Consider the following 19,726-nt stretch of genomic DNA (forward strand, 5'->3'; position numbering starts at 1 on the left):
AAAGGTCTGCCCCGTGCAGGGGTGGGGCTGGGGGACCAGGCCCCCCCAAAGCCCCCACATCAGGCACATTCATGGCCACTTGCAGGTTGTCACTGAGCATTTATTCTCCATCCTCAGAGCCCAGCTGGGGCTGCAGCTGGGCAGCGTCGTCAGGATGGATGGACTGCCTGGCTCCCCTTGCTCCCGGCAGAGGTCCTGCCTGGGGACTGTCAGGCAGGCGGTGGAGTCAGAGGCTGCAACTAGAGGCCTGGAAGACCCCATGGGGCAGTGCTCAGGGCGGGCCTGCAGGAATGGCATGTGGTGGGGGTTGGGGGGGCTGATGGCCCACACCCACCTCCACATGAGATGCTCAGTATGTGAGTCGGGGGGGGGGGGCCCAGAATCTGGCAGAAGCGAAGGCACAAGGTAGGACCAGCCTGGCACAGGGGGCGGGGGGCGGAGTGTCGAGGTCTGCAGATGGAGGACCCAGCCAGGTTGGGGGTGGTGGGCACAGAGGTCCAAGCAGAGCAGTATGCAGCAGGGTGCTCTGGGGGGTGGGCTGGGGGGCCAGAAGGAGCCCACCTGGGGCTGGCCCAGGTCCTGGCTTTGCCTCTTGCACGGTGACCCCAATCACGTCTACAAGTCAGTCCCTGGAGCTGAGGCTCTAGAACCAGGGAGGCGCTGTTGAGGCTGTTTGGAGAGCGGTGTTGGGACAAAGGCCCGCGTGGGTCCTGCAGCCCAAGAGCCTGTCCTCTGCGGTCGCAGCTGCCCGGCTCCAGGCCTGGCCACTGCAGGGACTGTCCAGGGCTCTGACCAGCAGCCCGGTCCTGCAGGGTTCCAGCCTGCTGTCCCCATCCTAGCATGATGCTCTCAGTTGTCTGGCTCCAGCGTCCACTCCGACAGCCACTGCAGGCAGGAGGCCCGCTGCACCTCTGTCTCTGGGGGCGGTGGGGGCCGGCCTGGCCCAGGCAGGGGCGTGCAGGGGCTGCAGGGCCCGGGGCCTCCTTCTGAGGGCTCAGGGTCCGGGGCGGCCCGCAGGACCTGGACGAGCTCGTCCAGCGGCTGCAGCAGGGTATGAGGGCTCCAGCAGGCGTCGAGGGAGGGCACGAAGGGGTCGGGCGTGCAGGCCTCCACGCACTCAGTGCTTGTGGGGATGCGCAGGTAGAAAGCGTGCAGCATCATACGGAACGGCTGGTCCTCCTGGCCCGAGGCCTGGCCGTAGGTCAGGTCCCCCACGATGGGGTGGCCGAGGGCGCGGCAGTGTACGCGCAGTTGGTGCGTCCGGCCTTTGGGGAGGAGAGGGGGCCGGTCAGGTGGGAGTACAGCCCCGTGCCCACCCCGAACCCGTTCATGTCATGCTCAGTGCTGTCCCTGAAGCTTCAGGCAGCCCCTGAGGACGTCAGACCTCCCTGTGCTTCATGCCACAAAGTCAGAGCCCAAAACATAAGCGACTTCTGGGACGCTGCTGGTGACGGCAGGGCCAAAGCAGCACCCAGTCAGGTGAGAACCCAGACCAGAGAGACCTCGTATGGGGCAAGAAGCTGTAGGCTCTGAGGTTGCGTGGGGGGCAGGAGTGAGCCTGGTCAGCATGCTGGGGGCTCCCGGGCAGGTTCCTCCCCTGCAGGGTGGGGACACTGTGGTGCCCTGTGCCGGGAGAGGCCGAGGCAGGACATGGTCAGCAGGGAGCAGGGGCCCTGGGCACACATCCAGGACACACCTGTGAGGGGCTGCAGCAGCACTTTGGAGACTGGGTCGCCTGCATACAGCCCGTGTTCCAGGACCACCAGCTCTGTGAGGCTTGGTTTTGGGTTCTCACAACCTGAGGGGAGCGAGGCAAGTTCAGAGAGATGGCTGGGCCAGCTCCAGGGCTGAGTCCACCGCAGCCCGGTCACGTGCCCCGGTTGCCCCAGCTCATCCAGGGTCCCCACTGGACGGCTGTGTCCCTGGCTCCCCCACCCCCTGTCCTCTGTACCCTGTGTGCCTTCAATGCACATGGTGTGGGTCCGGCCTTCTGTGCTGTTCTTGCCGATGGAGTAGCTGATGGTCATCCGGCTCTCCTGGACGTGCCCCCGCACCTGCCAGGCAGGAGGTCACACGCTGCTCATGGGGTCACCCGCCACTGCTGGGAAGCCCACCTGACATCCACAGCCTACCAAAGTGGATAGAGGGTTGGAGTCTCCTGCCCCAAGGACCAGCCTGGCCTTACCAGAGCCAGATAAGCCTTGGTCACTCGCCGGTCCTTGAAGCACCTGTATGCACTGCCTGCGGCCGCCTTGTTCAAAGCCACACAGAGTGCCCCGCTGGTGGAGAAGTCCAGTTGGTGGCAGAACCTAGCATGGGGCAGAGGCTCAGTGGTGGCTGGGTTGGGGGCTGCTTCCCCCACCCCCGGTGGAGGCCACTGTGGGTACCTGAACCCGTAGTAGGTGTCGGGGTCGGCCAGCTCCGGGAAGCGGTGCCGCAGCTGCTTCTGGAGGGTCAGCGTCTCCCGCCAGGCTTTGCTGTCGATGCGCACGTCCCAGTGCTTGTTCACCACCAGGAAGTCACGGCTCCGGTATACGACACACAGGTTCTCCACACTGCCTGGCTCCATGGTGGCTGCAATGCGGGGCAAGTGCGTGGAGCGGGGTTACGGGCTGCCCAGCCCGCATCACAGCCCTGCCCACCTGGCCTGAACACCCCTGCTCCCCAGGGCCGTCAGTCTGAAGCCACTGACGCTGTCAGGTAAGCTTGTAGACCGACCGTGTGCCTGCACTCCCAACCTCTGAGTGGGATGAGCAGGGCGTCTACTGGTTGGGGGCTCTGGCCAGGAGCAGGCAAGCTAGTGGTGCCCTGAACTCTGGCTGTGGGGCGGTCCTGCCCAGACCCGGGCCTGGGGGGATAAGCAGCCCTGCCCTCCAGCCCGCTCCCACGGATTCTTCCCGAGGCGGGCCACACACACGTGATAGTGGCCTTTTCCTGAGTGGGGCGGGTACAGAGCAGGAGACGGGGCCCTCTCTCGCCCACGGAGACGCCCCCTGCTCCCCTCCGCGGAACTCTCGCCTCCTCTCATGGACACCGGCGGAGGGGTGCCCGGCGGACTCCCGATGCAAATCCTTCCCGTGCCCCTGCCCACTCCGGGATCGACCTGCAGCTGGGCTGCGCCGTCCGGGCTCCCGATGCCGTGGCCTGTCCCTGGTTCCCGCACTCGCGTCCCGCGCCTCGTGGCCCAGTGGTCCCGGAGCAATAACTCAGACCACAGAGGCGCGCCTGGCTGGGCCCGGCCTGCGCTCTCAGCCCCGCCCACGCCCCGCCCACGGCACGGACGGGCGGTCCATCTGACCAATGGAGGCCGCCCGGGTCCCGCGGCTCCCCCTCTGGCGTCAGGACTCGGCCCCGCCCAGCGTGCGCGCGCAGCCCCGCCCACTCCCCGCCCTTCCTCCTGGCCAATGGAGAGCGCCGCCGGGCACGCCGGCTGTTGATTGGTGGTGCCGGGTCGCTGGGGGCGGGAGCGGCGCGCGGGGCGCGGGAGGTTCGGAGCCGGGTCCCCGCGGCGGGCGGCTGTGCGGCCCGCAGCCATGGAGGACTACGAGCGAGAGCTGTACGGCGTCGAGGACGATTTCGACAACCAGTTCGCGGCCGAGCTCGAGGTGCTGGCCGAGCTGGAAGGTAGGCGCGGGCATCGCCGCGGCCTCGTCCCAGGTAGCTTGACGGAAGCCTGGCCCTCCCGGGGAGTCCAGGAGGGCTGCTCCGAGGGCCGCGCAGGGGCGAGGCCGCAACCCCCTTGGAGAGAGCAGGGCCCTGCAGCGGCGCTGGCCGCGAGGGCTGTGGCTGTGTGTGCAGAAGAGCTGCCCCGGATGACTGCTGTGGGCCTTCCTTCCGCAGGGACAGCCGCCCTATCGCCTTCCAGGGACCCCCAGCCCACTGTGGGCCGGCCCCGCCTGACGTTCGAGGAGGCCATTGCTGGAGGGGAGACTGCCATTCACTGCTCTCCAGGCGGACCTCCAAGAAGCAGCAAGGGCAGTGTCAGAAAGAGGCAGCTGGCTTCTGACATCCAGGGGGACAGATACCTGCCCCCTAGTACGTTTCTGGGGCCCAGGGCATAGGGGTGGGGTGCAAGGCTGGGGAAGGCCCTCTATTCCTTCCATGTGTCTCCCCAGCTCCCCAAATCAAACGGTCCAGGCTGCAGGCTGTCAGGAGACTGAACTTTAGGTCGGAGGAGATGGAAGAGATGACGCCTCCTGACTCCCCGACTCTGGACATCACTCCCCCACCAAGTCCTGAGATACCTGATGAGCTGTGGGGCGAGGGGTGTGTAAATTGGGGCAGAGGCATCTCTGGGGGCCTTGGAAGGATCCCATTCCTCCAACAAGGTCTTGGGGCCTGGGGCAGGTCTGGGTCCATGGCTTTTCCCTGAGGATCCCACAATTGTGGTTCCCTCCCAGGCCTTTAGACGCCGGGGCTGATGCGGGTCTCACTCAGGCCTCGCTGGCCACCCACAATCCTGTCTTGCGGCGGCCCCCAGTCTTGGAAGACTATGTCAATGTGACCTCCACGGATGGCGACCGGGCCTTTCTGGTTCTTCGGGCTGACCCAGTGGGCACTGGGGTGCAGGTGGGTGCCGTGCAGCCACGAGCTGGTACATGGACATCATATGCCCACTTGGACTCCGGGCACCCTTCTAGAGGTCCACCCTGCCTCTGGTCTTGCATTCGGGAGGGCCACCTTCTTTCTCCTCCTCCTCCATCTTTTTTCTCCCCCTTTTCTCCTCTTTTTTCTACCTTTTCCTTCACCCTCCTCCTTAGATCTGCTGCCATCCCAGTGACCCCTTGGGGTCTGTGGCGAGAAGGGGCTCCTTGTGGCTGTGGGTGCTAGGGAATGCCACATGGATCCCTGAGCACCGCTGGGAGGGAGCTGTGGCAACCCCATAACTAGAAGGGAGTGACTGCTGCCTGTTTTCCCCCGCAGAGCCCTTTCCGTGACACCCGGTGGCGTGGCCGTGGCCAGCTGGACCTGCTGGGCGTGCCTTTTGCCTCCCTGAAGGAGAAGGTCGACAGCGAGGTGGGGGCTGCTGGGGTTTTCTGGGAGGGGAGGGGTGGCTCCAGGGTGACTGGTGGCTGAGCTGCTTTGATTTAATTTGCACAGCGGCGGCAGCGACTGCTGGAAGAGGCCCAGCGGCTCTCAGACACGCTGTGCAGGTGACACGGGGGACTCTCCACCCCGGGATCCTCACTAGTCCTTGGACTGCTGACCCCTAGAGTGCATGCCAGGGGGTAGTCCCTGCATGGGGTTAAGGCCCGCGGCTCAGGGCACGATGCTCTCCAGTCTCAGGTCACAGGAGATGGAGGAGGAGACTCAGCCCTCAGGGGCGCCTGAGGAGGAGCCAGCCGACAGCCAGGACGCCTCCCAGCATTGCCTCTGGGTGGATGAGTTTGCACCCCAGCGCTACACGGAGCTGCTCAGTGATGACGTGAGGCCTTGTTCTTGCTCAAGTGTGACTGGCTTCTTTGTTGCTGAGAGAAAAGAACTCAGGGCCTAGCAGGTCCTTGTGTTGCCAGCCCACAGGGGTGTCAGGATTTATGGGAAGGATTTGATTAGCTTTGTTGGATTGTGTTGGTAGACGGAGAAACTGAGGCCAGTTTGGGCCTTTCACTGGTCACTCAGCCTCAGCGTCCCTGCATGTGTCTCTGGGCTTTTAAGAGTAGGGTGACATGAGGGGCAGGCATGAGGAGACCCCCTCCCCCAGGCCAGGCCTCTCTTCTTTCAGTTCACTAACCGCTGCCTTCTCAAGTGGCTGAAGCTGTGGGACCTAGTGGTGTTTGGCCGAGAGAAGCCTGCCCGGAAGCCTAGGCCCGGTGTGGAACCAGCCCGGGGTGGCAAGGAGACCACAGCTTCCAGCAAGTGGAAAAGCCATGAACAAGTGCTCGAGGAGATGCTGGAGGCTGAGCTGGACCCAAGTGGGCGGCCCCGGCAGAAGGTGAGGGCACCTGACTGTGCTGCACACATCCAATGGCTGTATTCTGGGTGGCTGGTGCCTTTGCAGCCTCTGGGGGCCATGAGGCACATTTACTGCCCCTGAGGCTGTGATGATGTCAGTGTCTTGGTGTGGAGTGTCAGCAATTTGAGCTGGGACTTGAGTCTTCTAATTACTTAGACAAAGGCAGCACGACTTGAAGGGCCTTACACCTTCCCATAGTGATTACAGTGGAATGTGGGTGGGTTTCAGGCGTCAGTCATGTCAGTAATAGCTGTGTCTGTCAGGTCCCAATGTCACTCACCTGACATGAGGCTTTGCTCTCTATTTGCGCCACGAGCAGGCAGGGACTTGTTCTCCTTTGGTGATAGGGGCAGGGCAGGGCAACATCCTCTGGCACCGCACTTTGTGGGATGGGATTTTGTCTCTGGCAGTTGGGCCAGGGACTCCCAAAGTCTGTGAGGCGGTGCGGGTTGCAGCGCATTTTCTCCTGCCTTGGCTGCAGGTGGCTCTGCTGTGTGGGTCCCCAGGGCTGGGCAAGACCACCCTGGCCCACGTGATTGCGCGGCATGCTGGATACTGTGTGGTGGAGATGAATGCGAGGTGAGTGGGGGAAGGCCGGGCCTCCCTTTGTCCTAACGCGTCTGGCGACTGGGACATAGCCCTAAATGCCTGGTTTGAAGGTGGGGACTGGTGTCTCAGGTGCATGGCGGTGGCATGGTCCACACATCTCAGGGCTCCTGGGACTTGGCGTGGTGTCAGGGGGTGGCTTTGTGTAGTATCTTTGAGTGGTAGGCGTGGTGGCTCTGCCCCTGGGGACCGTCCGGCTGGGGACACTGACTGCCCTGACATTTGCTCCTGGGCCTCCTGGTTCCAGTGATGACCGCAGCCCTGAAGCCTTCCGCTCGCGCATCGAGGCGGCCACGCAGATGGAGTCCGTCCTGGGCGCTGGTGGGAGACCCAACTGCCTGGTCATCGACGAGATCGATGGGGCCCCCACGGTGGGCCTCCTGGGTAGGCCGGCAGGTGGGCTGGTCCTCCTGCAGTGGGGGGCTGTGACTCACTACCATGTCCCCCCAGGCCGCCATCAATGTTCTCCTGAGCGTCTTGGACCGCAAGGGCCCACAACAGGCAGAGCCAGGGGGCCCCTCTGTGCCCACAGGTGGGGGGCGGCGGCGCCGGGCAGAGGGGGGTCTCCTGATGAGGCCCATTATCTGCATCTGCAACGACCCGTGAGTGGGGGGGCGGGACTTCTGTCGGGGGGGCGGGGTCTCCGCTGGGACGCTTGTCCCTCGCTTCCCTCGCTGCTGGACTCAGGTGGCGCCCTGGCCCGGGGGGCTCACTGTGCACGCCCTGGTTCCGCAGGTTTGTGCCCTCTCTGCGGCAGCTGAAGCAGCAGGCCCTCCTGCTCCACTTCCCACCCACGCTGCCCTCCAGGCTCACGCAGCGGCTCCAGGAGGTCTGTGAGGGTTGCCCTCCCTCTGCCATCCACCCGTGGCCCGCCAACTGCTCCTAGGACACTGGGTGGAGGTCCTGGTCCAGTTTGTTCTCTGGTTGTGGGTGGTTCCAAGGCACAACCGAGCTCCTTCCGCAGGGCTCTTCGGCCTTTGCTCCCCGTCAGACAGGAGCTGTTTCTAGGGAGGCGGTGGCTACAGGGCAGGGCTCAGGGGACACCCATCCTCCCACCTCTCTGCAGATCTCCCTGCGGCGGGGCATGCGGGCCGACCCCGGGGCGCTGGCAGCCCTCTGCGAGAAAACAGACAACGACATCCGCGCCTGCATCAACGCCCTGCAGGTGGGCAGGTGGCTATGGTGCGGGGGCGGAGGACAGGGGCGGCCAGCGCCCTCTCCACGCCTCCCCTGTGTCCATTTCCTGCTGGAGTGGGGGTCAGCCATCCTCACCCTCCCTGACCCCATGTCTAGTTCCTGCACAGGCGGGGCCAGCGGGAGCTGAGCGTTCAGGCCATTCAGAGCACGCGCATTGGCCTGAAGGATCAGCGCAAGGGGCTCTTTTCCGTGTGGCAGGAGGTCTTCCAGCTGCCCCGGGCCCAGAGGTAGGCAGGCCAGCCTTGGCCTGGAAGGTCCATGGTACCCTCACCCTGGGAAGCCAGCCAGCTCTGCCTTTGCTGACGGAGCCATGGCGCCCTGCCCTCCTGCAGGACCTCAGGGTGCCCTAAACATGCACAAGCCGGTGCGGCCAGAAGGACGAGGGTGGGTAGGGCTGGGTCTGGGTGACGGGGCGGGGGCTCCACTCCAGCCTCAGCTGCCCCTGCAGGCGCCGCATGGGTCAGGACCCAACCCTGCCTACCCACATGCTCCTGCTTGGGGACCGGCTCTCAGGCTCGGGGCCCCTCGCTGCTGAGACACCCCTGACTGCAGCCGCGCAGCGTTTCTACCACATCTTGCACATAGCTGCATCTGCAGGCGAGCACGACAAGGTGGTCCAGGTAACCGTGCTCCACCTCCAGTCTTGTGGGGGTTGGGGGGCAGGAAGCCTGGTTCTGGCAGCGTTTTTCGACCCCAGCCAGCAATTGACTGGGACTCGCATGCTTCAGTGGTGCTAAGCCCGAGGAGAACTGGCTGGACCCGGCGCTTGGGAAGCCTCTGAGAGGGAGCAGGGTCAGGCAGGAGGAAGGACTGACTGTGCCAGGAGGGGACGGCTGGCGGGGAACGGTGGGATCTCTGTGTCTGCCCTTGGGGAAGTATCTAAAGGGCCCAGCAGTGGCAGGGGGAGCTGGATTCCGGATGTGAGCTGTGGGAACGGGGACATGGGTGCAGGTGGGGTGGAGAGCAGGTGGCAGGTCGCCCTACCTCCACCCCTGGGAAGCCTGGTGTAAGCTGCCTCCTTGGCTAAGCAGCTTTGGATTAGCAGCTGGGGATCCTTGCAAATCCGGAAAACCACTGTGTGGAGGGCAGCGTGGTGGCTGGAGGGGAGGGACTCCCACGTGCAACATGCACGGGGACTCTGTGCCCTTGACCCTGGTGGACAGAACTTCCCTCTCCTTTAGGGGGTGACTGGGGGCTTCTTTCTCACATGTCTCGGGTCTGGGTCAGATGAGTGGGGGCAGCAGGCTAGGCCTTTCTGGCCCCCTCATGGCCCTGGGGCCACTCGCTGGGGCTCATAGGCTGGTGGGAGGAGAAGGTCCCCCAGGGTGGCGCTTGTGCTGTGGGTGGGTGCCGTTTGGCTGGAGGGCCTCAGGGACTGGCCCGTCCACCTGCCTGCAGGGCCTGTTCGACAACTTCCTGCGGCTGAGGCTGCGGGACTCCAGCCTGGGCGCCGTGTGCACGGCCCTTGACTGGCTGGCCTTCGACGACCTGCTGGGCCGGGCTGCCCTCCACGGCCAGAGCTTCCAGCTGATGCGCTACCTGCCCTTCCTGCTCCCGGCCTTCCATCTGCTCTTTGCTTCCAGTCACGTGCCACGGATCGCCTTCCCCAGCAGCCAGCAGGAGGTATGGCTTGTGCCCTGCCCGGGGCCAGGGTCTAGCCCGGGGTCCTGGGTGACTCGGTCCTGGTCCACCCTCCACCCCAGGCCCAGAATCGCATGAACCAGACACAGAACCTGATCCAGACGCTGGTGTCGGGCATCACGCCAGCCACCCGCAGCCGGGCTGCGCCGCAGGCGCTCATCCTAGACACCCTCTGTCTGCTCCTGGACATCCTCACGCCCAAGCTGCGCCCAGTGAGTGCCTGGCCTGGAAGGGGCGTGCTTCCTGGGGCGGGTGGGACCTGCCGGTGCTCAGTGCCCTGCTGGCCCACAGGTGAGCACACAGCTATACAGTGCCCGAGAGAAGCAGCAGCTGGCCAGCCTGGTGGGCACCATGCTCGCCTACAGCCTCACCTACCGCCAGGACCGCACACCCGATGGGCAGTACGTCTACAGGCTGGAGCCGTGAGTCTGCGCAGCGCCTGGGCTGGGGGTGCTGGGGGCAGGAGGCTGGGGCGCTGGGCTCCAGGTGCCACAGCGACTGCTCAGCCAGAGTCTGAAGGCATGGTGTGAGCCTCAGTTCTCCTGTTGGAGGCTAGGGGCGTCAGTTCTAGCTCATTCCTTGCCTGAATGTGACTGTGCAGTGGAGCCCCCACTGGGGCTGACCCTGGGGCCGGAGGTGTACTGCGGAGTCCCTCAGTGCCCAGAGGGCCCTCGAGCTCCCCAGGGCTCCACTCCTCTGTCCTGAGAGAGTTGTGGGGTGGAGCGCCGGCACCAGTAGGGGCTGGATGCAGGCCTTGGGCGGTAACGACGCTCGTTCCCATGCGCTCAGCCCAGCCTGAGCCTGGGCCCTGCAATGTGGTGTCAGTTCCTCCCTGGGCAGCCCTGCCCCTGCCCACGTGTGGTGGGGAAACTGAGGCTCAGGGTGGGAATGCCCCTGCTGCAGCAGAGCTGGGGCACGGCAGGGCCAGGCCTGGACCCCGTCCTGCACTTTTGAGTCTGGCAGGTGGGGTCAGAGGTGCTAAGTAGCTCGTGGCCTGTCCCTGCTGACTGGGTGTCCTGGGGCCTGCCCTGCCCCGCTCACCCCAAGAGCAGGAATGTGGAGGAGGTTTGCCGCTTTCCCGAGCTGCCCGCCCGTAAGCCCCTCACCTACCAGGCCAAGCAGCTCATTGCCCGCGAGGTGGAAGTGGAGAAGATGCGGCGGGTGGAGGCCTCGGCTCGGGCCAGAGATGGCCCCCAGGTGAGCCTCCCCAGGCCCTGGGCAGAGCAGGGCCCTCGGAGTGGACACGAGCCCTGCCGTGGTCCTGCCCAGTCAACTGTCACTGTCCGTGACTTCCTGCAGGTGGATGGGGGTCCCCTGGGGGGCACGGGGGAGAAGGAGGTGCAGCCACCTGCCCCGTGCGACCACAAGCAGCGGCTGGAGTGTATTCTGAAGAGAGCTGCCCTGGAGGAACAGGTAGGGGCTGACGTGTCGGTGGGAGGCCATGGGGGCGTCACTGGGGGACCTGGGAAGGCAACTTTGGAGTGGGCTGGCTTTAAGTCCTGGAGTCCAGCTCCCTGCTGCTCAGCGTGATGGCTCCGCCTGGGCCCGGTTCCCACCTGGGCAGGGTGCTGGCACCTCCTGACCTTGGCAGGGAGGAGGTGAGGGTAAGCGTGGTGGAGGGCGCACACAGAGCGGCTCAGCGGGAGGGGGCCGTGGCCTCCGGGCCCTCCCCCCAGGTAGGGCTAGTTGGCTAGGGCTCAGTCCCCATGAACCTGACCAGCCTGTCTCCTTCAGCCCGAGAGGGACTTCTTCGGTCGTGTGGTTGTCAAGAGAGCAGCAGCCCAGAGCACAGGTGTGTGTGGAGGGGTGGGTGGTGGAGGGACTGGCCAGAGTCAGGTGGAGGAACAACTGTGTGGCCCCCACAGGGCACGAGGCCTCTGAGACTGACACGGCCGAGCGGCGCGTGGGCACCGCGGTGGGCAGGAGCGACGTGTGGTTCCGCTTCAAGGAGGGCGTCTCCAATGCTGTGCGGCGCAGCCTGTACATCAGGGACCTGCTCTAGGGGGCATAGCGAGCCCCCAGGGCCTGGGCGGCCACCCTGGGCTGTGCTGGACACCCCGACCCACGCTGGACGTCCCCAGGGCCTATGCCAGACACCCTAGTCCATGTTGGACACTCTGAGGTCACACCAGACACCCTGGACTGCACCAGACATCCCCTTATACACACCGGCTACCTAGGTGTTGGCTTTCTGTCTCCTAGAAAGTGTACAAAAGCAGCAGCATTCTCGCAGAGTCTTTATAAAAGTCACACCTTTACAGATGCGTCCACTTTACAGGGAGGCGTGAGTCTGGGCCGCGGGGCCTCACAGGATGGTGCACTTGCCCTTCTCCACCCACGGGTTGTTCTTCATCAGGTCGGGGTTCAGGAAGGGGTCCTTTGGGATCCCTTCCTCGATCCACTTGAGGAGCCTGTGGGTGGGAAGGGTGGGTGAACACGTGGGCTCCTGGCCCCCAGAGTGCTGCCTGATGGCAGTGCATGGGAGTGTGGTCTTGGCTCATACAAATGAGCACGGGGCAGGGAAATGAGACGCAAATCTTGCCAGCCTGGGGGGTGTGGCCACGGCTCCACAGGGTGTCCTGGGGACTCACTCGGGGATGGTCTTGGATGACATCTCCCTCTTGAAGGCCAGCTGGTACTTGAGGCTCTCGACCTCCTTCTTCATCTGGGGCACGTCCCACTCCTCCATGGCATCGGGGGCTTCGGAAGTGGCCAGCCTGGGGCTGGGGAGCATGGGGCAAGCCACAGAGCTGGGGGCTGCCAGCCTGCAGTCACCCTCCTGATGCACCCTCCCCCTGGTAAGCACCCTTCACACAGAGGGACACCCGCTCACTGCCTGGGGAGTCCCCATGGCCTCTGCCACGCACTGGGGAACAGGGCTGGGGCTGAGGCCACACTAATCAGGCCCCACGTGCCTGCCCCCCACCTCCCATGGGGCTCGTTAACTGCATAGAAAACTTTCCATGCCTAGCTCTGCACCCCTACCTGCCATCGAAGCCTCACCAAGGCTGGGCCTCTGGGTTGGAGAGGGGAGGGGCAGTGTCCTGCCAACAGCAGGACTGGTCAGGTCACTGACCCTTCAAGTGCAGGACCCATTTCCCATCCAGGTAGCAGAAGACCCTTGTGTCGGGGGCGGGACACACACATCCACACACACCCCTCCCCCTGCTTTGCATGGGCAAAGCCCACCCCAGAGCAGGTTAATCCGGGGGCCAGGAGGGTGGGGCTGCTATTTGCATCTCTGCCTGGGGGTTGGGGTGGGGCAAGCGCTGGGGGTCTTGGAGTCAGGGGCTGCCTAGCTGATCCAGGACTTGGGGCCCCTGCAGCCTCCTGCTTGCTGCCTTGTGCCTCCTCCAACTTGCCTGAGTGTCTGGCCAGTGTCTGCCAGTGTATGGGCCACCTGGCAAAGCCACAGGTTCAGACTCGAGACCCCACCAGCAAGTGAAGGGAGGGAAGGCCGCTCCTTGCATCCCCCTGCTCCAGCCCACTAGGGGTCCAGGGAGCCCCTTGCTGTCCCCCAACCCCCGCCCCCATCACTGAAACTGGGAGCCAGGGGACTGGCTTCCTTGACCTGGGAAGTGTGGGCAGGGGCGGCCAGGAGTGTGACACTGCCTGCCTCTGGCTGCTGAAAGGGCTCCTGGGAGGGTCTACCAGGAGCGGGTGAGACCTGGCGGGTAGCCAGTGGGGGCGAGAGGGGCTTCCTCCCAGAGGACCCGAGTTCCAGCACCCCACCTGGCGGCGCAGGTTCTGAGTCACGTGGGCGCGGCCCCCCCCAACCCGAGGCTGGGGGCGGGGGGCCGGCAGGCCCGTCCGCAGCCCCCGAGCCCGCCGCCGCCAGCCCTACCTGCGAGGAGCCGCAGCCGCGCCGCCGCGCGCCCCCGGCCTCGGCGCACAGCGCTCGCTCGCTCGGCAAGCTCTGCGGACGGGCGGCGCGCACGGCACACGGACGCGGTTCCCCTCGCAGCCAGCCGGCGGATGGAGAGGGCCTCTCCACCGGTTTGGCCGGCCCCTTGGCACAGGAGGAAGCCCAAAGATGGACAGGCAAGGGCGCCTTGGGGGTTGCGGGGTGGGGGGTCCAGGTCAGCCCAGTGGGACCTGGGCGGGCCCCAGAGTCTCTGCTCAGCACAGGGGCGAGCTCCCCAGACCTACCTTGGACGGTGACCGCGAGGACAGAGATGAGGACGGCCACGGGATGGCGAGGACGAAGTGATGGGCAAGCGAGTCGGGCACAGGCGGGCAGAGCCTGGGCAGGTGCCCCGCCCATCCCACCACCTGGGCCAGGCCCGGGCACCGCCCCCACCCTCTGCCCGCCCTCCTCAGGGCTGGGCTGACCCTGGGGAGCTGGCTTCATCAGGCACACTCTGCCAGCCTTTGAGGGGTGGGAGGTGCAGCAGGAGCAGTGTAGGCTCAGCTCTGGCCCTGGGCGAGGTGTCCTCCCACTGCACTGGGTGGGCTCGCAGGCTGCCACGTGGTGCAGAACCGAAGACCATCAGCCGGTAGATCGCACCCCGGCCCCTGGTGCTCCTCATGGGCTGGAGTCACCAGGCCGAGATGCCAGCCCCCCACCCCAACCCCCAGGCCTCCGCAGTGTCCGCTGACAGGCCCGGGGCTGCTCCACCACGGGCGTGAACCTACTCTGACCAGGGCACCTGGGCCTCTGTGAAGTTGCTTCCTGTCCTGCATTCCCAGGCCAGCGGTGGGCAGATGGGCAGCTGTGGTGGGTGTCAGGGTCCAGGTCACCAACCAGTCCCCTCGGAGGTCAGACCCCGTGGCTCCCCAGGACACCTGGGCCAGGCCTTTGACAGGTGCTCCCACTCGGGAGCAGGACAGGCCCGGGGTGCTCCCCGCCCACCCCGGGCCCTCCCTGCTGTGATGGCAGAAAACAAGGTCAGCGGCGCCTGCCCGGCCCTCTCCCACACCGACGTGATGATGGAACAGGAGGCGCTTCTGGAACTGGGGCATGTTAGGAAAACTAGGGATTATTTCTTATGGATTTATGGGGGGGTAGGGGGGCTTAGAGCCGAGGGTGCCAGCATCCTCCTCAGGGCAGATGGCCAGCAGTTTTGACCTCACTTCCCCCACCCCCGCCTGGTTCTTCTGGTGCTCTATGACTGGGCAGGCACCCTGTTACTCGGGGTGCCTGGGGCTCTCCTGTGGCTGGGGCCCTGCTCACAAGGGGTGGGTGCTCAGGCATGGTGTTGACTCAGCCCCCAGAACTGGCTCAAGATTTAGACTGAAACCAGGCCAGCCAGTCCCTGCCCCCAGCCATGCCTTACCCACAGAGGGTGCAGGTAGAACGGGGAACCCAGGACTGCATTCTGGCCCCCGGAGGAGCCTTGGTGAGACCTGGTGGGGCACGGCCCCTGTGCTCTGCTCTGGGGCCTGTGGTGTGTGATCTCTCCTCCATGGTTCGGAGTGCTCCACTGTGACCACTGCACACAGGCCTTCATGATGACACTTGAAAATGCCTGGGTGTCAAAAAAAAAAAAAAGAAAATGCCTGGGTGTCATCACCTCACCAGGACGGCAGGAGCTGTGTGGGGCGTGGGGTCCTGCATTCTCGCTCTGCGTGCTGTTTCCTGGCTGTGAGCACCGGTCACACCTGCTGCGCTATAGACCCTCAGGGTTCAGAAGCGATCCCTGTGCTGACCCTGGTGGCCCCGTGGGACAGAGGCTGTGACTCCACACGGCAGTCAAGCTGATGTGTGCCTGCTCATGTGAGCCTGTGAAGCCGCTGTCTTTGGTGAAAACTGGGGGACCAGTGACTCCTATTTCACCTTCCTGGGAGTTTGGACTTGTCAACCCCAGATACCGCAGAGGGACTGGGTGGGTCTGGAATGAACAGAGGCCTAGTGGTTTGCGGTGAGGGGAGGATGCTCCAGAAGCAGTGACAGCTGGTGCTCCAGCTGATGCCACCTTGCAGTCACCCAGAGCAGACCCAGGGAGACCAACCGCCTTTCTGAAATTAGCTCCCCTAACTGGGCTGCTGGTGAGAACCAACAGGGCTCCTCGCTGGCCTAGAAACGGCCGTTCCAGGTCCCACGCCCGTAGGGCTCCTGACTGGAGCGGGGAGCCGGCTGGGCTCGCAGGGATGTGACGGGTGTGGGGGCAGATGCAGCAAGGCAGGGTCCCTTTGTGCTGGTTTTGGTGCTCAGGACGAGTCAGTGGTGTGTGGGGTGCTCTGACCCACTTTGAACAGGGTCCCCAAGGAGGGCTCGGGGGGCAGGGGCGGGAAACGCCCCAACCCAATAGGACCTGCAGCCTGGTTCGGTCCCAGTGCCACTCGAACCTGTGGCCTTGCTAGGCAGGGGCCAGAGATGAGGCCGGCCTCTCACCTGGTCCGTTCTGAGTATGCAGAACATGCTGGTGACCCAGAGCCACCTGGTGCTGTCAGCTCCCCGCTTGGTCCTCCTGAAACCAGGCTCTCTTGCACGTGATGCCCCAGCAATGAAACATGCAGCTGGGGCAGATCTGGCCCCATGTGCTGGCGTGATGAGGCCCGTGTGAGAACACCTCCCCTGTGTTTGCAGCTTTGCTTCGGACCTTTGGGGGTGGGGTGGGGTCAGACCCTACACACAACCCTCCCATGGCAACAGGCCTGGCCTCTGGTGAGAAAACTTAAGAAGTCCATGTGTAGAACCTAGGCCTGGCAGGAGACGGTGGGGGCCCAGCCTGCCAGCACCCATTCCAGGGTAGGTGTGGGACCCTCTCGACTACAACAGGCTGACTCCCCTCCTGAGGCCTCAGGGGATGTGCCTACTTGTCTCCCATCCCTGGAAACAGCTGTCTGAGGTGAACATGGGGATAGGAAGATAAAAAAAACTATTTCACCCAGTTAAACAGAGCTCACAAGAAACTAGGTAGTTCTTGGATAATCTTTGAGTGTTTGAAAATGACTTTCAAAAATAATTTAAGCTCTTAGACTCGTGTGTGCACAGTGAATGATTCCAGGGAATCACAGGTTCTAATTGGCGTAAGCTGTGAGTCATAAAGTCTCAGGGAAGTGACTCTGGTTAAGCAGTTTATTCTAATGGCTCTGCAGCCCACAGGTGACTCCCTCTCCTTCCCCTCCTGCTCCAGTCCTCCCATGACATTGGCTCCTGCCAGCATGTGGGTCAGGAAGACGCACATGGTCTGTACCTTGGTGCTCCTGAGGTTCAGGAAGAGGCCGAGGGCCTGCACCTGCCTAAGCACCAAACCCTCCAGTGCTCACAGGCCATGGGGGTCCCCTTCTGATGAGGCCAGTGCCACTTAGGGGTCCTGCATATTGCTGGCAGGTCTACTGGTCTGCACCCCCAAAGGGCCTTTTGCCATGAGGGTGGGTGAGTGGGATGAATGCACATGTCAGGCCACCAGTGCGTTGTCACCCAGGCCTGCCTGGGCATGGCTCTAGGTTTTCCCTCTCGACCTGCAGCTGCACTCCCAGGTCTGTGCAGCACTGAAGAAAATTCTACCTGATCATGGGGCAGCTATGCGAGTGGAGCTGGGGGTGTGTGGAGGGCCCCCCCAACTCTGTCTCACAGCTGCCATAACCACCCCCACTCCCCTGCCCAGTGGCCAAGTGTGGTGGGCCTTGAGCCTTCAGCAGGTATGCTTCTGGTCCCAAGCGATATGCCCACCATGTAGGGGTGGATGGAAGAGGCTCCTAGAAAGTTTCAGTGCCCAGAGGTTTTCCACAAAAGCAGAGGAGACACTTTAGGGAATGTTGCTGTCAGCTGGGGCTGCCTCCCACGGCAGGGATGATGCCCAGCAGTGCTCACTGCCCAGAGTAGGTCTGATGAACTGGAGGAGCAGGAAACTGAGGCCCCAAGGCTCTGGGCTTGCCCAGGTCTCACCCTTGGTTTTGTGTCCTTCATCTAGTGACTTCCCTCAAACAGCTGGAATCCCTGCCATCTGCTCATTTCATTAGAAGCTGCATTAGCTCTGGTGGCTGCAGAGTGCAAGTGACTGAATGGGGACCCTCGACTATCAGATCTCTCCCCAGAAAGGACCCCCGTCCTGTGCCAGAGGGCGAGGGCTCCCATGGGGACCAAGGACATCGTTCACCCCTCCCAGGTTCAGCGCAGGGCTCCCTCACCTGGGCCACGTCTGCCACTTCTGGATGCAGTCTACGCAGACTGCTCTGCAGAACTTGACACTAGAGTTACAAGGAATCTAGAATTCAACCTCCCGGGGAAGGGTCTGTCATGTGAAACGGGGAAGGACCAAGCCAATGGGAGTCTACGCAAGGAGCAAACGCGGGAGCGCGTCCTGGACTGCGGACGGAACCGGCGGGACGGCTCTGAGGTGTGCTCGGCTCGCTGCTCGGCTTCACCAGGACGAATCTGCTCCGGGCTTGGCTTCCAGAGGACCCGGGCGGTGCGGAGCGGCGAGAGGAGCCCACGCACCGCGGGGCCCTGGCTGCTCGGGCGCTGGGACCGCAGGGCAGGCTCGGGGGGGGGGCTTCCCCTCACGGCCAGGATGAGGACAGGGAACTCGCGACAGACGCCGTTATCAGAAGTCCTAACTGGACGAGGACTCCTAGAACGGAGGCTGACGGCCAGTTTAGCTAAAGAACTTAAACGAAACAAGTTTCCGGCGCTCTTACTAGTGTTAACGTGCGGTGTTTATCGTGAAGACAGTACCGAGCGGCTCCGCGAGGGAAGGCCCGGCAGCAGGCTCCGGGCACCTCTGCTGCTCCGCGATCCCCGTCGCTGCCGCTCTTCCACAGCCCGCTCTGGAAGCCCAGTGCCGCCCTGGAAGACCCCTTCCGGGTCTAAGCGTGGAGGGGGCGGGGCGCGTAGGACGCCGTTCTGCGTGACGCAGCCATCTTGGAGCCGGGCGGCGGCGTTTTCTGTAAAGGCGTGGCCGGAACGGAGGTGGCAATGTCACCTGTCAGGCTCAGGTGTTCCCTTGGCCTGGCTTCTCAGCCTCCTGTTAAGTTATGGCAGGTGACTTCTGAGGTGGCCGGGCATCCCCAGCCTCCCACGGCGGCACTGGTGAGTGAGACCGTCCGCCCGAATCTGTGAAAAAAGGAGAAATGTTGAAGACTAACGACAGAGCCGTCAGGGTGCCTCTGCCCAACCCATATTCCCCCTTTCGGGTTCCCCACCTAAGGTCCCACCTTTCAGGTCCCCTCCTCAAGTCCCTCCTTAGGTCCCGCCACCTCAGGTCACCCCTGTCAGATCCTCCCAAGTCCTCACCCCAGGTCCCCCGTCTCAGGTCTCCCCCTTGAGCTTCCCCCGTCAGGTATCACCCTCAGGTCTCCCCCTCAGGCCCTCCCTCTCAGGTTCCCCACCCCTCAGGTCTCCCCTTCAGGTCCACCCATCTCAGGCTCCCCCCCTCAGGTCTCCCCCTCAGGTCCTCCTCAGGTCCCCCCCTCAAGTCTCCCCCTCAGGTCTCCCCCTCGGATTCCCCCCTCAGGTCCTCCCCCTAGGGTCCACTCCTCTCAGGTTCCCCAACTCAGATCCCCTTTCAGGTACCCCCCTCAGGTCCACCCCCTTAGGTTCCCCCTCTCAGATACCCCAACTCAGTTCGCCCCTCTAGGGTCTTCCCCCTCAGGTATCCCCTTCAGGTCCCTTCTGTCAAGTTCACCCTCTCAAGCCCTACCACCTCAGATCCCCCCTCCGTCAGGTTCTCCCCCTCAAGTCCACCCCTCTCAGGTCTCCCCACGCAGGTACCCCCTCTTAGGTCCTCCCTCAGGGCTCCCCCCTCACGTCCCCACCCATCAGGTCCCCCCTTCTCAGGTCAGCCCCTCCTGTCAGGTACTCCCCCTCAGCTCCCCCCTCTCAGTTCCCCCCTCAAGCCTCCTCACCTAGGTCCCCTCTCAAGGGACACCCTTCCTCCTAAAGAGCTGTTCTGGACACCTGAGTGAGCCATGTGATTATCGTTTCAGGTGAGTTTTGAGGTGTGCCATGGAACTGGACACCAGGAAGTTTTTGTAAAACTAACAGGCTGGGCAGACAGGCGACAGGGAACAAAGATTGTCTTCCATCATGACTCAGTAAGGACTTGGGCACTGTCCTGATGGCCTGTGGCTTGGGCAGCAAGTAAGCCAGGATTGTAGGGAGGGGGAGGGGTGTGTTGAAGACAAACTCTGGTGAATCAAGGCACAGCAAAGGAGCCGACCATTGGCACAGCTGTAAAGCCTGGTCTCCTGGGATCTACATCCAGTCTTGCCCCACCACCGTCTCTATTGGGAATGGTTGTGGGGTCTGGGGGTGGAGGCCAGGGGTGCTGCTCAACACCCATGGGGGTGGGGGTCCACCACCGCCCTAATGATGGTGAGTCCCTGAGGCCTTGAGGCCCCTCTCCTTGTTTCTCCACAGCCTCTTCCTCCTCGAGCCCCCTG

At 63.8% G+C, this 19,726-nt stretch overlaps 3 protein-coding genes across 7 annotated transcripts; 1 reads left to right on the top strand and 2 right to left on the bottom strand.

Annotated features, from left to right (window-relative positions):
* Nucleotides 1–82: 82 nt before the first annotated feature.
* RPUSD1 (RNA pseudouridine synthase domain containing 1) lies at nucleotides 83–3,254 on the bottom strand. Of its 2 annotated transcripts, none has more exons than XM_043456489.1 (6): nucleotides 3,104–3,254; nucleotides 2,388–2,574; nucleotides 2,186–2,309; nucleotides 1,952–2,054; nucleotides 1,697–1,798; nucleotides 83–1,265 (listed from the first exon to the last, which is right to left on the bottom strand). In XM_043456489.1, exons 2-6 carry the CDS (start codon nucleotides 2,567–2,569, stop codon nucleotides 850–852), a joined length of 927 nt encoding a protein of 308 aa, XP_043312424.1. In that variant the 5' UTR covers nucleotides 2,570–2,574; nucleotides 3,104–3,254; the 3' UTR covers nucleotides 83–849. The 2 variants fall into 2 exon arrangements, with proteins under 2 accessions (XP_043312424.1, XP_043312426.1); XM_043456491.1 differs by lacking the exon at nucleotides 3,104–3,254 and adding an exon at nucleotides 2,918–3,096.
* Nucleotides 3,255–3,466: 212 nt separating this feature from the next.
* On the top strand, nucleotides 3,467–11,654 carry CHTF18 (chromosome transmission fidelity factor 18). Its single transcript, XM_043454932.1, has 22 exons — nucleotides 3,467–3,624; nucleotides 3,841–4,035; nucleotides 4,116–4,266; nucleotides 4,401–4,569; nucleotides 4,924–5,016; nucleotides 5,101–5,153; nucleotides 5,281–5,425; nucleotides 5,723–5,932; nucleotides 6,435–6,532; nucleotides 6,807–6,930; nucleotides 7,010–7,161; nucleotides 7,295–7,388; nucleotides 7,626–7,724; nucleotides 7,853–7,983; nucleotides 8,205–8,376; nucleotides 9,155–9,379; nucleotides 9,460–9,609; nucleotides 9,689–9,819; nucleotides 10,450–10,594; nucleotides 10,697–10,810; nucleotides 11,132–11,189; nucleotides 11,263–11,654. Exons 1-22 carry the CDS (start codon nucleotides 3,534–3,536, stop codon nucleotides 11,397–11,399), a joined length of 2,937 nt encoding a protein of 978 aa, XP_043310867.1. The 5' UTR covers nucleotides 3,467–3,533; the 3' UTR covers nucleotides 11,400–11,654.
* On the bottom strand, nucleotides 11,649–18,135 carry GNG13 (G protein subunit gamma 13). Of its 4 annotated transcripts, none has more exons than XM_043454939.1 (4): nucleotides 18,021–18,135; nucleotides 14,674–14,865; nucleotides 11,989–12,120; nucleotides 11,649–11,808 (listed from the first exon to the last, which is right to left on the bottom strand). In XM_043454939.1, the coding sequence occupies exons 2-4, from the start codon at nucleotides 14,802–14,804 to the stop codon at nucleotides 11,703–11,705; spliced, it is 369 nt and encodes a 122-aa protein (XP_043310874.1). In that variant the 5' UTR covers nucleotides 14,805–14,865; nucleotides 18,021–18,135; the 3' UTR covers nucleotides 11,649–11,702. The 4 variants fall into 4 exon arrangements, with proteins under 4 accessions (XP_043310874.1, XP_043310873.1, XP_043310875.1 ...); XM_043454938.1 differs by having other exon boundaries at nucleotides 17,984–18,111; XM_043454940.1 differs by lacking the exons at nucleotides 14,674–14,865; nucleotides 18,021–18,135 and adding an exon at nucleotides 13,547–13,963.
* Nucleotides 18,136–19,726: the final 1,591 nt, after the last annotated feature.

The sequence above is a fragment of the Cervus canadensis genome, chromosome 32 (genome assembly GCF_019320065.1).
Source record: "Cervus canadensis isolate Bull #8, Minnesota chromosome 32, ASM1932006v1, whole genome shotgun sequence".
In the NCBI taxonomy this organism is placed as follows: domain Eukaryota; kingdom Metazoa; phylum Chordata; class Mammalia; order Artiodactyla; family Cervidae; genus Cervus; species Cervus canadensis.

What these genes read in the sequence shown, in the direction of transcription:
- RPUSD1 (XM_043456489.1), bottom strand. Translation starts at nt 2,569, where the DNA reads ATGGAGCCAGGCAGTGTGGAGAACCTGTGTGTCGTATACCGGAGCCGT. An exon ending in GACACCTACTACGGGTTCAG is followed by an intron (nt 2,310 to 2,387) that starts GTACCCACAGTG and finishes GCCCCATGCTAG; the next exon opens with GTTCTGCCACCAACTGGACT. An exon ending in GCTGCTGCAGCCCCTCACAG is followed by an intron (nt 1,266 to 1,696) that starts GTGTGTCCTGGA and finishes TCCTCCCCAAAG; the next exon opens with GCCGGACGCACCAACTGCGC.
- CHTF18 (XM_043454932.1), top strand. Translation starts at nt 3,534, where the DNA reads ATGGAGGACTACGAGCGAGAGCTGTACGGCGTCGAGGACGATTTCGAC. An exon ending in AGGAGAAGGTCGACAGCGAG is followed by an intron (nt 5,017 to 5,100) that starts GTGGGGGCTGCT and finishes TAATTTGCACAG; the next exon opens with CGGCGGCAGCGACTGCTGGA. An exon ending in AGCAGCAGCCCAGAGCACAG is followed by an intron (nt 11,190 to 11,262) that starts GTGTGTGTGGAG and finishes TGGCCCCCACAG; the next exon opens with GGCACGAGGCCTCTGAGACT.
- GNG13 (XM_043454939.1), bottom strand. Translation starts at nt 14,804, where the DNA reads ATGGAGGAGAGATCACACACCACAGGCCCCAGAGCAGAGCACAGGGGC. An exon ending in TCTACCTGCACCCTCTGTGG is followed by an intron (nt 12,121 to 14,673) that starts GTAAGGCATGGC and finishes CATGCTCCCCAG; the next exon opens with CCCCAGGCTGGCCACTTCCG. An exon ending in TCATCCAAGACCATCCCCGA is followed by an intron (nt 11,809 to 11,988) that starts GTGAGTCCCCAG and finishes TCCCACCCACAG; the next exon opens with GCTCCTCAAGTGGATCGAGG.